Below are 17,126 nucleotides of genomic sequence, written 5' to 3' on the forward strand. Positions count from 1 at the left end.
AAGGTAATGGCCTCCAAATTAATTGTGGCAATATTGATCCTGGCCTCCCAAAACTATAATTGGAGCCAATAGGTGCCCCTGTCAATTCTGAATGAATTCACCAAGGGATTGGTAGAGATGTGTTTTCGTCCAATCTCACCAAGGTATCCAAGGGTTTTCATCTTGGGAACAATGAAATTGTGATAAATTTTTCCCAATCTTTCACAAAAGACAAAAGATAACTTTGGATGTTCCAAAAGACTTGCTTCCCCGCTTTTAAAAAAATTGATGGACCTCTCTTCAACCTTCTAGAAGCACTTTTATTTTATTATTTTATTTCCATTCTAGAAGCTTCTCTCTTTGCACTTTTATTTTATTATTTTATTTTCCTTCTAGAGGCTTCTCCCTTTTATTTTATTTAAGTGACTTTTTATTTTATTTTATTTAAGTCAATTTTAATCCTAGAAAATGATTAATCTACCTCTATGATTTCTTCATCCAATGAAAGCCACTTTTCATCATCCCATCTTGTAGATTTCTTCATCCTGGTTCCAATGAGCTATTACTCTAAGGTGTTTCTCTGAATAATCAGCTCCAAATAACACCTTTAGTGTATTTAATTAAAATATGCTTGATAATAACCCCATTTTATAGGAATTGTCAGAATGCAACAAAACCAAGAATGAACTGTGCAGAATTGACTTTGATGATGAAATATAGCAAATGAACCCTGTTAGATCCATAAAACTCCTCCAAAGCCCCTTGGGCCCACTGATGATGTAATCTTGCTCTTGTGACTTGGCTGACACAAACACTGGAAATCCACCCTAACTGCGTCATAAGGGAAACCAAAAATGGGGATATTACAGTACGAAAAACTTGATATTATTGTGGTTGTGGGTTTGTGCCCCACGGTGGGCGCCAGTTTTGACGTGCACAGGATAGACAACAAATAACTAAAGCATTACATAGGAATGGTAGACCTGATAGCCACAACACCACCAAATAGTCACAATAATTTATCTCTATGCCAGGAATGGGTGCAATACAACGACAGACACCATACCAATGGACCCCTAATCTTTTGCATGGACATTCATCCTATGTATGGGATAGCGTCTCAGTTGGAGAGGGCAGAACTGCGTGTACGATAGTGATGGTGGGGACTTACACTAACAAGGGAAGAGGCACCTAAACTTGGAAGCTGGGACCTGTGCTTTGATACCATGTCAGGGCAAGATGTTTAACTCCCCAAAATTGTGTTTTGTGTTAATGTGAGCATCATTATATACATGAAGAGGTGTCAGGCCAGGGTAACTCCAGAATAAATGAGCGGAAGAAAGAACTGATATATTATTCATTAGCTAACTATTATTTATATACATACATATGACGGATCAGTTCATCTTCTTGATGACTGTCCAGTTCACCCATCCGTTTCGGATTAGGTGTCAACATTCCCCCCCTTAATCTGAAGGGATGTTGGTGAGTCCAAGCATTGTTCTGAATCTTTCAAGCTTTTCTCTTCCAAGCGCTTTGGTGAAGATGTCTGCAATTTGCTCGTTTGTGGAACAATGACGGAGATGGATTGTTTTGGCCTCAACATGATGTCGGATCAGATGATATTTAGTATTGATGTGCTTAGTACGATCATGGAACTTTGGGTTCTTGGCCAACTTTATTGCAGAGGTGTTATCAATCATGAGTGGAGTTGATTGTATTTGTTTTACCTGCAAGTCTTCAAGAATTTTCCTGAGCCACACAATTTCTTTCGTTGCTTCAGCTGCTGCCACATATTCTTCTTCTGTTGTGGAATCTGCTGGTACTGATTGTTTGCGTGATCTCCAGGAGACAGCTCCTGATCCAAGACTCATAGCATATCCTGAAGTAGATACCCCAGTTTCTTTGTCTCCATCGAAGTCTGAATCAGAGTATCCAATCAAGTTGAAGTCGTCCACCTGTGTATACTTGATTCCAAGGTCTTGAGTTCCCTTCAAGTACCTTAGAACTCTTTTTGCTGCAGACCAATGTCCCTCACAAGGCTTTTGCATAAACTTGGAGAGGATTCCAACAGCAAATGAAATGTCTGGTCTGGTAGTAGTGAGGTAGATGAGACTTCCTACAAGCTGTCTATACTTTGTTGCATCCTCAAATTCCTTTCCTTCAATAGATGTGAGCTTCAAGTTTTGTTCCATTGGAGTAGAAAGAGGATTGCACTCTGTCATGCCAAATCTGTTTAACAAATCTCCAATGTATTTCTTTTGAGAAAGAAATATGGACTTTGGATGTTGGGTTACTTCAATGCCAAGATAGTAATGAACATAGCCCAAATCAGTCATTTCAAAATTTTTTCCTAATTCTTTCTTTATGGATGCAATATAGCTTTCATTGTTCCCTGTCATTAAAAGATCATCTACATATACCACAAGATATACAACTGTTTTGCCAACTTTCTTGACAAATAAAGTTGCATCATCAAGATCAAAATGATTGAAGTTGAGTTTCAGAAGATGCTCAGTTAGTTTTTCATACCAAGCTCGTGGTGCTTGTTTGAGGCCATACAAGGACTTCACAAGTTTGCATACTTTATGTTCATGTCCTTTCACAGCAAATCCTTCAGGCTGGGACATAAAAACATTCTCTTTTAGATCTCCATTCAAGAATGCAGTTTTTACATCCATTTGATGGACTTTCCAACCGTTCTGAGCAGCTAGTGCAAAGAGTGTCCGGATGGTGGCCCATTTTGCTGTGGGGGCAAAAGTTTCCTCATAATCGACCCCTTCCTTCTGTGCAAAACCTTTTGCCACAAGCCTAGCTTTGTGCTTGTCAAGTGAGCCATCAGCTTTGTACTTGTTCTTGTAGACCCACTTGTAGCCAATTGGTTTGGTTCCAAATGGAGGATCAACCAGCTTCCAAGTGCCATTCTTTATGAGGGCATCATACTCCTTCTGCATCGCTTCTTTCCATTCATCACGAGAAGCAGCTTCTTTGAAGGAAGTTGGTTCAAAATCTGTAGACAAGTTGAATTCACAATCATAAGTAACATCCATATCAACAGGTGAATTAGAGTTATCTACATCACCTCCATCTTGTCGGTTTGTATTTCTGGTTCCTGTTTTTCCAATTTCATCAGGATGAACACTTTCAAGTGTCTTTGTCAGCCACTTTGGGGGACCTTTCTGAGATGGTCCAGGCTGCTCTGTTGATTGAGTTGGGTCTGAATCAAGATTAAGTCTCCCAATTCTATCAATTACATCACTTAAAGCATCATCCGTTGTTGGAGTGTCATGCAAGGGAGATTGTTCTTCAGAAGGAGATTCCACATGTTGATCTAGTATAGGAATCCCCCCTTCAAGATGTGGAATCTGATTATCAAACTCTTGGAATGATTTCGGTTTTGTGAATCTATCCAAGCGATCAAGTTGCCGCTCAACAACACTGTCAGATTTGGATGATTCAAGAAAAATGACATCTCTAGATAAAACAAACTTTTTATTTACTTCATCATAGAGGCGGTATGCTTTAGATGTGTTTGAATACCCCAGGAAGATACACTTACGACTTCTAGCACCAAGTTTGTTTCTATGTACCTTGGGTATTAAAGCATAACAGGTGGAACCAAAGATCCTGAGATGTTTTACCGAAGGAACATGTCCATACCACAATTCATAAGGAGTCTTGTTTCTTATAGCACTAGATGGACATCTATTCTTTATATATGCAGCACATAGAACAACATCAGCCCAAAACATTGTCTTTACATTTTTGAAGAAAAGCATGGATCGTACCATATTCAAGATTGTTCTATTCATTCTTTCTGCTACACCATTCTGTTGGGGATTATAAGGTACAGTTGTTTGATGTTTAATCCCATGTTGGCGAAGATAGTTTTCAAATTCATTTGATGTATATTCTTTTCCATTATCAGTGCGAATAGACCCAATATGAGATTGTGCATCATTTTCAATCCACTTATGAAAATTCTTGAATGTTTGAAAAGCATCAGATTTGTTCTTCAATAAATAAACCCAACACATTCTGGTGTAATCATCAATAAATGTCATGATATATTTATTTCCATTTGCAGAAGGAACAGGGATTGGACCACATAAATCTGAATGAATGAGTTCAAGCTTCCTTTGTGCTCTTGAATGTGAATCATGAAAAGACTGTTTGCTATGCTTTCCTAGAATGCAAGCATCACATTGCTTATGTTTTCTAGGAATTGTAGGCAAACCAACAACACCATTTTTCTTCAACAAGCTGAGACTATCATAGTTTAAATGTCCAAATCTAGCATGCCATAATAAACTTGATGGAAGTGTACCTTCTTCATGATGAGAAATATATGAGAAATATTGTGCATGAGCAGAAGTTCCTTGTAGTTTAAGAAGTCTTTCTTCTTCTATACCCCTCATGACAAGTGAGTGGTCAGATGCCTTTCTTACCTCAAGCTTGCCATCAAACATATGAATGGAGTGACCTTGCTGGCGGATGTGGACCAGGGACAACAAGTTTCTCTTGAGCTGTGGGAGATATAGAACATGGTCCAGAAGAAAGTCTGGAAGACCAGGTAGTTTAAGCTTGACTGTGCCAAGCCCTGATGGCTTGATTTTTGACTGATCTGCAAAGTATACTGCTCCATCAACATTGTCAGTGAAATCTTCAAAAAAATCTTTCCTATGAGTCATATGACAGGTTGCTCCTGAATCAAGCAACCAGTCATTTTTCGAAGAAGCAAGTGAAGCATTAAACAAATCTTCATTTACTCCAATGTTACATTGTGCCTCAATATAGTGAGCGGATTCAGGTGCTTTACCTTTGTCTGTGTCTTCAGTTTTACCTTTCTGCTGATTTCTTCTCTGCTCAACTTTGTCCCATGGAAGCTTGCATGTAGAAGCATCATGTGATCCATTTCGTTTGCAGCGAATGCAATGCAGATCTGCCTTTTCTACTTGAGAATGTCTGCCCCCCCTTCCTCTGAAGTATCTTCCTCTTCCTCTTCGTCCACCTCTTCCTCTTGTAGAATCTTGAGCAGGATGCTTTTCTTTATGAGCAAGGCAAACAGTCTCTTCAGAAGATTCAGGGACTGTCTTCTTTCCAAAGGCTTTCTCTCTTTCAGCAAACTTTTTCACAAGAGAGTCAAAGGTTATATCTTTAAGATTTCCATTTGCTTGTAATGACTCAAGATAGTTGGAGTAGGTAGGATAGAGTGCTTTGAGAAAGGCAATAAGAGAGATATCCAGCTCAACCTTAGTGGATTTAATATCATGCATTATAGACTTTATTTCAGATGTAAGAGCAAGAGGATCATTATTTTTCAGTTCAAGAGTGAAGAGTTTAATCATGAGCTGAACAACTTCAAGTGCAGAATGTGTATCATAGAGTTCTTTCAGCTTTTGTAAAGCTTCAAAGGCAGTGGAATAGGATGAAATATGACGACTTACTTCCTCATTTACAGATGCTGCGATCAATGCATAGGCTTTGTTGTTCTTGTTTTCCCAAATGGCGAGTTCTTTGTCTGATGTAGGCTGCACTGGGTCTTTGTCTTCTTCTCCGACACACACTCCTTTCCACAACTCATTGTAGATGAGGGTGTGTTTTACCATCCGAGACCATTCAGAATAGTTCTCCTTGCCAGTGAGAACTATTCCGACCATAGAGATGATTGAATGCATTCTGTAAAAAATTACTTCTGCTAAAAAAAAATCCTTATGCCACAGCCTTATGCACTTTATTTTCTTCCTACGTTTGATAGAAGCATCAACATTTCTTATATCACTGCAATATTATTATGTTTGAAAAATGCGCAATGGATCACATCACTTCATTCTATAACTTCAATATATCAATATATATGCAATTGAAAAAACTGCGCAAGGGATATATCACTTCAATCAATGCAAAACGCATAAGGGATATATCACTTCAATATATATTACTTCAATATATATCAATGCAAAACTGTTATGAAAGCAGCGCAATATATAAAACTTTTGAATGATACTGCGCGTTTTAATCTTCACAGTCTTCACTGTTACAACACATTGAGTCTCTTGCAAGCGCAGAGACAGTGTACTCGATGTCTTTCCCTTGCTTAAATGAATCTATGCCAGCCTTTATATAGAGAGCAGTCAATGTATGATACAGATACAATGTGTATTTAGAGAGAAACATGACACACAGAAGTTGATGCTCACCCTCACCCAAACTGCAAACCTCAGATCGAACATCGCTCCTCTTGTGCAAATATCTCAAAACGTATTTCTGATTCCCTTTAGCTGCTTCAAAAAAATTTCTGTCCAAAATCCGCTGTGGCTGCTCCTTTGTCTCGACGGAAGTTTGAGGGCTCCGGTCTCTTCAACCCGCGGCAGTGGCCCCTTTTTTTTTAGACAAAAAATACACCAATTTCTATTTGACAGTTTAATTCAAAACCATACACAGTAATGGAGTTGCTCAGTTTGCAGAAGATATGTTCCATTACATAATCCCGACTTAATTTTTTTTTTTTTGATGTTTTAATTCAAATACCTACAGCGAGATGGAGCTGTCAGATTTGCAGACGATATGATCATTGTCACCAGGGACTCAATGCGTTTTAGATCTGGGCATGCTTCCGCTGCGTAAGGGGAAGGCCCTCGTCGGCCCCTCTTCTGCTTTCTGGTTCCGGGAACCTAAATTGAAATCACCCCAGGGGCATGCCAATATTATTTATGAACTAATTAAAAAAATGGACGTGGAAGGATGCATAGGACGCTCGGTTCGACCTCTGGGCGGATGGGCGGAGCGAAAGAAACCTTTCAAGAACCGGGGGAATGTGAGCCAAGCTGGGCAAATGAGAGATCAAACGGAATGAGAGGAGCATGTCAGTGTCAGGCCAACGTTTATGGACAGACAGGCGTTACAAAGGCAGCGCTGGTGCGCCAGAGAACATCATGTCAAGACAGAGGCAGCGCTGGTGCGCCAAAGAAAAGGAGTTACGACTATTCTGAGGACTGGGACCTGTGCTCTGATACCATGTCAGGCCAGGGTAACTCCAGAATAAATGAGCGGAAGAAAGAACTGATATATTATTCATTAGCTGACTATTATTTATATACATACATATGACGGATCAGTTCATCTTCTTGATGACTGTCCAGTTCACCCATCCGTTTCGGATTAGGTGTCAACAAGAGGGGTGGCCTTTGAGATTTAGATTCCAAGGTCTCTTCCCATTCTAACTATTCAAATTTCTCTATTTAGATATTTACAAAATTTTGCCCAATCCCTAAGGATTAGGTGTCTAACAAATTTGTTGATGGCAGGGAACAATAAAATCTATATTGCAACCATAAAGAAAGAGTTGAGGAAGAGCTTTGAGATGATAGATTTGGGACATCTTCACTATTACTTGGGCATTGAAGTGACTCAACATTCAAAGTACATATTCATCTCCCAAAAGAAGTACGATGGAAAATTGTTGAATAGGTTTTGCATCGCTTAATGTAAACCTCTTTCTACTCCAATGGAATATAATTTGAAGCTCACATCAAAAGAAAGAAATAAATTTGAAGATGTAAAAGATAGATAGCTCGTAGGAAGTGTTATCTACCTTAACCTTACCACCATTAGACCAGAATCCAGATATTTCATTTGTTGTTGGGATTCTTTCCATGTTTATGCAAAAACCTTGTGAAGGACATTGGTCTACTAGAAAAAGAGTCCTAAAATACTTGAAGAGAACTCAAGACTTTGGACTTAAGTATTCCAAGGTGGATGATTTAAGCTTGATTGGATATTTTGATTCAAAATTTGATGGGGATAAAGAAAATGGAGTGTCAACTTCAGGCTATCTCACGAGTTTTGGATCAGTGGTTATCTCTTAGAGGTTACACAAATAATCAATTCTAGTAGATTTCGCAATAGAGGCAGAATATGTGGCAGCTATAGAAGCAACAAACGAGATTTTGTGGCAGAATACTTGAAGATTTGTAGGAGAGACAAGTGTACTCTACTCCTCTTCTGATTGATAATACTTTTACAATCAAATTGGTCAAGAATCCTAGATTCCATGATCAAACCAAGCACATCAAGACAAAGTACCATTTGATTTGGTATCATGTAGAAGCCAAGAGTATTCATTTAGGACATTGTTCCACAAATGAGCAAATTGGTGACATCTTCACTAAAGTACTCGTAAGAGAAAAGTTTGAAAAGTTCAGAATGATTCTTGGACTCACAAACACCACTTCAGCTTGTGATGGAGGGGCGGGGGATGAGGGGGGATGTTGGACACATAATCCTAGATGATTTTATTTAACAAAAAAACCTAAATACATTGTAATTAGGAATCTAAAACGTAATATGTGAGATGAAGGAAAAAGGCCATCTTCCTAATGTATAAGAGAGTGATTCAAGCTAATGAAAATAAATAAAAAATTGGGGTTACAGCCTCACAGACATGACCTTGAGAAGCTCCTTTGCGTCCTTTTGACTTTACCTTTTTAGTTTTCCTTATGTGCAGGTTTGGCTAATGACACCTTAAGTATCACCTTTGAAGCTCCATCAATCAGTTCAGTTGTAAATAATGACCCAGTAAATGTACCATGCCAAGTGGCTCAATATCCTATAGGCCCTATAATGAGACCATCATGATATGTAGGCTGAGGATCAATGATGCCAAGACATTCAATAGAAAAACCTTCATATTGTATAGGAAAGCCCATCTTAGAATTTGTTTGATATCTAGCATTTTCATTCCAAGTCAGCAGCTAAGAATCATCAATTCCATCTTTTTAGGCTCCTGGAAACACATCGTCATGCTTCCCATTGGTCCAATTTTCTTAACAAAATATCCATCGCTCTCTACAACAGCTCATTTCAGCCCATGCCAGAATAATAATAACACGGCTTTTATTGCATTTATGTTTTCAATGCAATTGTTCACAGTGAATCATACAAGCAATTGCAAATCACCCTTCACAATTTGTAGGTGCTTATATTGGATCCCATTTTGGTTGCACTCTTTTAGCTGTTTTGGCTTGTTCTCCCATGCTTTGGGTGAATAGCTTTCTACTTGAATTTTTTAGTTTATTAGATTTTGTTAGAGACACATTAGGCAGGCCATCTTGACTATTTTATATTGGTTTAATCCTTACAGTCCCATTGACTATTTTAGTCATTTGTATATGTTATGCAGGAATTAATTTATTAACAAGGATACATTTATTTTGAAGGTACGAGCAGGAGTGGAAATGGCTGTGGTTGATGCAGTAGCTCATAGTGTCGGGCTTCCTCTATGGCAAATATTTGGCGGTGCTTCTGACTTTATAACTACAGATATTACAGCTCAGCTCCTCTCTTTAAACACACTGACTAACCAATATGATTTAGTTGGTAGTTTTGTTCTGCAATGGATATTTCGTAGTATTTTTAGCTCAATAGTTTCAACTTTCATACATTACAGACCAGTTCCCATATCCTTGAACTCATACACTGAATCATATTAGATAAAGAAAATGTTCATCATCCTTGTACAATGTACCTGCAGATCCCAATTGTCTGCCCAACAGAAGCAGCAGAGTTAGCTGTCAAGTATGCTCAACTGGGTTTTCAAACACTGAAACTTAAAGTGGGGAAGGACCTCAATAGAGATATTGATGTTCTAAAAGCTATACGGAATAGCCATCCAACTTGCTCCTTTATTCTTGATGCAAATGAAGGATATACAGCTAGTGAAGCAATTGAAGTTCTCAAGCAACTCCATGGTATTGTAATTGTAGCAATTAATTTATATTTTCTTTTTCTAAGCTTTGTTGCCAACTTAACATTGATATTTAATACCATTATTCAAGCTTTTGTATATTTATTCCAGCCACAAATATTCTAAATATCATCGGCAATCTTTGAGTTGATGATTCCTATTATATACCATACACCTAAAACAGTTAATGTTAAGAAGACTTTCACCACTGCACATCAGTGCAAGGATCCAACCCACCACTCCAACCGTTTTAACATTGATGGCCATAAGTTGACGATAAGTGTTGGAAGCTACATCTTAAGCTAAATATAAACAACCAATAGGAGGAAGCCATGAAGAAGAACATGTTAGGCATGTATTCAGGTAACCAAGTAGAGAGCAACTTAGATGTATGCCTTTGCTTTGGTGCAATGAGAGATGAATACATGCAATTGTGGAAGAATGTAACTAGTGTCGGTCTTCATAATTGTACTTGAGTCATTATGTAATGTATTTATCAAAAGAAAGAAAAATAATTTTTATTATTAAATAAATTGACTTATTAAAGCATGGGTTTCATGCTTGGGTCAATTATTTTAGGTCAAAGCCTCCATTGCAGGATTCTAGGGTTTATGTCAAGTGGGATTTATTTGTCAAAGAAGAAATTTATTTTATTGTAAAATAGGTCAATTAGGCCTCCTCCACCAAGTCGGCCTCAAAACTGGACAAGTCGGCCTAAACTGGGCAGAAAAATCACTATATAAAGAAAGGCAACAACTTGACCTCATTTGTCACTCACAACAAGTTCGATCTACAGTTCTGGGAAAGAAAAAGTTCAAATTTCAAGGAAGAAGAAGAAGAAGGAGGATAGCGAAGGAGAAGGAGGTTTTTCTCAAGCATAAAAAGTTGAAATTCTCTCTTTTTCCCACACGTGTGAAGTTGTGCAGTTGCTAGAAGGGGCCGAAATTTTGCTGCTGGGGGTCGAAATTTTGTAGCCGGGAAGTCGAATTACTAGATTATTGCTAAGCTAAAGCTGTTAGATAAGAAGAGACTACTTGGAACGCTGACTTGGTGGAGGAGAAAGGTTTGTTGGTCTAGGGTCTTGGTCCATTTCAATTTGAATTACTGAAAGAAGAGTTCTTGACTGGGTTTTCCCCTATATAGGGGTTTTAGTCCTGGCTGAGTGCCTATATCTAGTGTCCCTGATCTTTACATTTTGATTTTGGTAATTGCTTGATGAACTAAGATAAAAAGAACATAAGAAGATAATAAGAATTCATAGATATTGTTGGAAATAATGAGAGGGGGGGTGAATCAGTGTTCCTTAGCAATTAGCACTTTAATATCTTTTCAGAGCATTAGTTAATCTTCAATTATTATTAATGTTTATGCAATAATAACAGTAAATAAAAGAACACAGTAGACACAAGAATTTTAGGTGGAAAACCCCCTCCGGGTCAAAAACCATTGAACGCTTTTCTAATAAATTCTTTAATCTTCAGCCCCAACTGAAATGAAAGCAACAACTTCCTAGAATTCTAGAAAAGAATTCTTCTCCAGCTCCCACTGGAAGGACGCCCCAATGCCCTGGTTTCTTCAGTAATCAACTAAATGGATGCCCCAACACCCTAGCGAGCCACAACTCGCCCTAGCACCACCCTACCACCCTGAAGTGTTCATAGGCTCCAACCTGTAGGCGACTTCATACACTTGCCTAGCACCTCCCTGCCACCTTATAATGATTGAAATAAGACAAGACCGTGGATTCCCAAACCAGGGACAATGATCCACGATTCAATATGATTTACAATGATTTTGACCAAACACCCAATCACACTATGAACTGCAACCCAACCATGACATCATCCCAACGGAGACTCCTATACTTCCCAATAATGCCTTTTCGACTCTATGCAGATTGACTCCTTTACAATAATGACTCTTCCAATGATGACACTTTTACAAATGACTCTTTTACAACTTTACAATGATGACTCTTGGCCTTGACACTTCTTCACAATATACGGATAGATACCATGTCTTCAAAGGATGTTCCGCTGCAATGCTTCCTTTGATTTGATACTTTTGCTCTTGAATTCTTGCTTGAAGTTGTACTTGAATCTTCTTCTACCTGCATGCAAAATTTTCCTGGTGAAACCAATCCCAAAACAAAACAAAATACCCTTCAACTTACCTCTGCTTGCAAAACACATGTAAGTGCATAATAATGAATAAATACAAATTAAAATTACACTGCGTACTTGAAGTGTGCTTGTCACTTTTGCTGTTGACTTGTTGCAGCAGTAGAAAAAGACTCCCACTCTTGATATAGGCCTGGACTCTATGCAAGACTATATCCAAAACTGACCTAAAGATATATACAATAAAAACTGATGACAGACCCTAGACTTGTGATGGACCAAGTTCTAAGTACAACAACGGAGACCATTCCATCAACTATGACAAGACAAGTAACATGAACTTACAACATCATATAGATTTAGCAAACTTGGTGTAGCATCAAGAATATGTAGCATAAAATGTGTAGTATCAAGAATAGGACATCCAAAAAACTAATTGTGACATATAGAGACATAGAGATATAACCGAGACACTATATATACTTACGTTGTCCTGCAAAAACATATGTCAAAGATGATACTCAAAATTCAAATGTAAACACTAATCATACATACCTTGCTGTAGGAGACTTACCCTTGATTGTTGATGTGTGGTCCTTACTGCAGTGATCCTTGAATGCATGTTTTTTATCATACATACCTTGTTGTAGGAGACTTACCCTTGATTGTTGATGTGTGGTCCTTACTGCAGTGATCCTTGAATGCATGTTTTTTCTTGCCTTCTAGGAGCTCGATATTGAATTTGTTGTATCTATGTAATTTCGGCTCTCCAGGGTCTGAAATTTCGTCCTGTGGTAGCCTTCTGAGTCCTCTTTCCAACCCCACAGGTCTGATCAAGATTGGATTCTTCAAGAAAGAGTTATGCCCAATCTCCCACGATGACTTGATTATAGACTGGTTCAGTAGAGCGAACTTGTATGAAGTGCCACGTGTCACTGTTGCGACCTTAGGTCTTGAAAACGCTACTCAACAAACTATAGTCCGTCCTCTTTTTGTGACTATTTACGAAATTTGAATCCAATGCTCAGAGAGAAAGTTATGACGATTTTCCCAACATCACCTGTTTGACATGGAATTCAGGAGCCTGCAAAAACCCTAACTTCCTCAAATCATATCTCTGAAAATATAGCGAACCAAGATCTGAAATTCGGTCACGAGGTTCATCAAGATTTCGGTTCAAATGGGTTTTAATTTCAGCTTCTGAAGCTTTGCAGAAAAAAGTTATAGCAAAAATGCCACGATGACCTGTTTTAAGCCACAAAATCCTTACAAGAGGAGGATATGAGGGTCATTATTTATATGAATGTCTTGAGTTGAGAGGGTCCTCAACAAGTGAACATTGGAGTGATTTTAGGAGCAAAAAAATATTATTAATTATTGACTATTCAATGACCATAACCAATTATGAGTGCCATGCCACAACCCCATAGGGTTTTAGCCCACTAATTGGGGTTACTAACTTCAAACGCAAATAACTCTCAAACCGTGAAGAACTGGGAGGCGTAACATATATCAACGGAAACAGCTCGACGAGTAGAATCCGTTGAGAAGATCTTTGACGCAAAATAATGAGTTGTCAAGTAAAAATGCCCTTGCAATATCGGGGTAACCCCTAGAGTTGCTTGGGTTGACATCAATGACAACCACTGATCAACAGATATCACAAGTAATTATCAACTAGAGAAAATCTTTCTGCCTTTCTGATTTTCTAACATGGTATCAGAGGTAAGGTGAAGAAGGAAGAAAAAGGTAGGTTAAAGATCAATTGAGGAAAAAATAGATTAAGGAAAATACAAGGGGATCATAAATAGTGAAAATCCTACTACCTACAGGAACTATGTCAAATTCAATGAAGGGAGAGAACAAATTAGAAGGGGCCTCCAATTATAGGGTCTGGAAAAAGAAAATAGACCTCATTCTCGAAAAGAGCAAAGTTTTGGATCTAGTTCAAGGAAAAGTTAGGAAACCTACAGATGAGTCAAGTGAAGCAGAAAAAGAAAAGTTCAGAGAAACAAAAATATTATCTATGAACCTTATAGTGGATGGAGTTAAGGATAACCTAATTCCATACATATCCAACATAAATGTTGCCCAAGAAAGGTGTGAGGCTCTCTCCAAGTTATTCACAATCAAGAAAGGTGTGTATTTAGTTGTACTTGCTATTGAAGGATTTGTAGGTACACAATCTTCAAGATGATAATCATGATGAAGGAAGTTGACCTTGATATCATAAGAGGGAATGAAGTCATAAAAGATTCTCTGATATTATAGAAGAAGAAAGTAGTTGATCTCCCTAAAGAGGGAGCCTGAATAGAAGGAAGGGTATATCTCCCCAGTTGAGAGGGAGGACACATTATGACAATGAGTACTTTGAATTAAGCAAAAGAACTACAGATGAATGTTTGTGAAAAAGACTTGAGAAAATACTGAGGATGTATTTGGTGCTGCTGAAAGAAGAAGGAGAAAGCTTTCGACAAAATTGTATATAACTTAATGATACAAGCAACATCCGAAGGTTTGTGTTTACTTGTTTGTATGTTTGAAAGTTTTTTATTGATTAGGGTTTGTGTTTGTACAGGTAAATCTCTCCATAAGAAGGTCGAACACTCTAGAAGCATCCTTGGACAAGTGGATATATCTAGTTTATTAGGGAGAGTTGAAGCATCTAATGGCAAGTGCTTGGGAAGACATCTGACCGACCTGTGCGTTGATGTCTAGATCCCGAAGAGGGAGGGTGGCATTGGTCATGGAGCTCTGACCTTAGATACGCATCTAGATCCCTGGGTTGATGGTTAGCAAGTAAGCCTAATGGTACCTAGACTGGCTGAAAGCTTGAGTCCATCTTAGTCCCACCTGGATAGATAACCTTGGTCAGGTATCTAGTCCGAGGCATTGAGTGTGCCAGAATTCTTCGTAGTTCATTTTGGAGATCTTCCATGTACCTCTATGTAGTTGTAATTAGGAATACCTCCCTAGTTAAGAGGGAGTGTTGAAGAATGTAACTAGTGTCGGTCTTCATAATTGTACTTGAGTCATGATGTAATGTATTTATCAAAAGAAAGAAAAATAATTTTTATTATTAAATAAATTGACTTATTAAAGCATGGGTTTCATGCTTGGGTCAGTTATCTTAGGTCAAAGCCTCCATTGCAAGCTTCTTGGGTTTATGTCAAGTGTTCTTGTCCATGTCATAATGTGAAGAACCCTTCTTGGGATTTATTTGTCAAAGAAGAAATATATTTTATTTTAAAATAGGTCAATTAGGCCTCCTCCACCAAGTCAGCCTCAAAACTGGACAAGTCGGCCTAAACTGGGCAGCATAATCACTATACAAAGGCAGCAACTCGACCTCATTTTTCACTCACTCACAACAAGTTCGATCTGCAGTTTCTGGGCTAAGAAGAAGTGTGAATTTCAAGGAAGAAGAAGAAGAAGGATAACAGAAGAGAAGGAGGTCTTTCTCAAGCATAAAAAGTTGAACTCTCTCTTTTTCCCACACGTGTAAAGCTATGCATTTGCTGGAAGGGGCTAGAATTCTGCAGTAACTGGGAGGTCGAAATTCTATTGCTAGGGGTCGAAATTCAACAACTGGGAAGTCGAGTTACTAGATTATTGCTGAGTTGAAGCTGCTGGATAAGAAGAGACTACTTGGTGGAGGAGGAAGGTATGTTGGTCTAGGGTCTTGGTCCATCTCAATTTGAATTACTGAAGGAAGAGTTTTTGACTGGGTTTTCCCCTATATAGGGGTTCTAGCCGTGGCTGAGTGCCTATATCTGGTGTTCCTGATCTTTGCATTTGATTTTAGTAATTACTTGATGAACTAAGATAAAAAGAACATAAGAAAGATAATAAAAATTCAAAGATATCACAAGTAATTATCAAATAGAAAAAATCTTTCTGCCTTTCTGATTTTCTAACAACAATCTCCATCACCGGGAAGAGAGGAAGATGATTAAACTCTTCCATATCAAGATCCAAGTTATGATGATAGAGGTGGGTGCTTTATTTGATTCTATTTAGCAAGCCAACCTCATAGTAGAGGATTTGGTAAGTTTGGATTGGAAATTAAGATTGGTTAATAAGGATGTACAACTGGAAGTGTAGTGCAATATCAATTTTACCATCAGTGCAAGCTACATTGATGAAGTGGAGGTAGATGTTGTGCCACTTGATGTGTGTAGTGTGTTGAGACATGTAGCTCAAGTAGGAACTTCTTGCACAAGTTTTAGTATGATTGTGCAGGAAGTGGTTTGAGACATTTCATCAGTAACCACTTTGGAAAAGTGGTCATCAATTCTATTTTGTAATTCACTTAGGAAAAAGTGATGTTTTATGTTTAGCTATCTAATAAAATGTATTTCATTCATTAATTACCTAGACTAAGATTAATCTAAACCATACATCTCCCAAAGAGATTAGGTCTTTAGTAGATGAGGGTTTTAATTAAAAGAATAAAGGCAGGTCAAGATAGAGAGTTTGGATATGGTATTTGTTGGCCAAGGACTTCAATCATTTGAGCAAATTCGAAAAATAGGAGAGGAGCCAGAGCAGCCATACATATCAAAGCAATACAATAGATCCATATTGTTGTATGGAGTGTACAATAGGTTTGTACAAGAAGCTTTACAACCTTCCTTGTAGGTTGTTTCTTCTCAGTTTTTGTGTAGTTTTTTTGTAATGCCCCCAATTAAATTAATTTTGCTAAGATGAGTTTCTATTTTGTAATTGGGTGTTGGGAAATATTTTGGCATGTAAACTTAGGAAAAGTGGGTGGAGGGAGTCCCCACTTAATTTTTGGAGAGATGGAGACCACCAACATTAGAGAAAATGAAAGATTAAATTGATAGTGGAGTATGGGGCCCACATAAAGTACACACTTGGGGAAGAAAGAATTCTAATTCCTTGAGCCAAATCGAATTGGTGGAGGGACCCACAAGGAATGCATGGCCAACAATTATAACAGGAAGGAATGAGGGAGCAATAGGGGTATTTTGTCTATTTGAAAATCAAATTTGCCTTAGCTATTCAACTGAGCCAATATTGTGCTGTTTAGCACAAGAACTTCCCAAGGAGAGAAGTTCAACCTTTCTTCAGTGGAATTCGAGTGCCACCCTAGGAAGGCTTTCCTTCATCACCGAGACTGGAAGAGGCATCAACTACAGGTCCCACACATTTCTAGAGTAGAGCATGCAGTCTAGGAGCCACCACTGCATAGAGGGAGGATTCATTGGTTGTTTGTGGAGCTGGGTTGTTGGGGAATTGATCGAAGAAGCTACATGAGT

At 38.2% G+C, this 17,126-nt stretch overlaps 1 protein-coding gene across 1 annotated transcript in view; it reads left to right on the forward strand.

The window, feature by feature from the left end:
* The window catches only part of CYP77A5P (cytochrome P450, family 77, subfamily A, polypeptide 5), a 147,548-nt gene that overhangs the window by 74,023 nt on the left and 56,399 nt on the right, over positions 1-17,126 (forward strand). The window contains exons 2-3 of the mRNA XM_089429076.1: positions 9,198-9,308; positions 9,512-9,728. Coding sequence (XP_089285202.1) covers positions 9,198-9,308; positions 9,512-9,728 — 328 coding nt within the window. The remainder of the gene's footprint in view (positions 1-9,197; positions 9,309-9,511; positions 9,729-17,126) is intronic.

This window comes from Pinus tabuliformis, chromosome 6 (assembly GCF_031772625.1).
Source record: "Pinus tabuliformis cultivar Carrire ecotype Pingquan chromosome 6, CPIR1, whole genome shotgun sequence".
NCBI lineage: Eukaryota > Viridiplantae > Streptophyta > Pinopsida > Pinales > Pinaceae > Pinus > Pinus tabuliformis.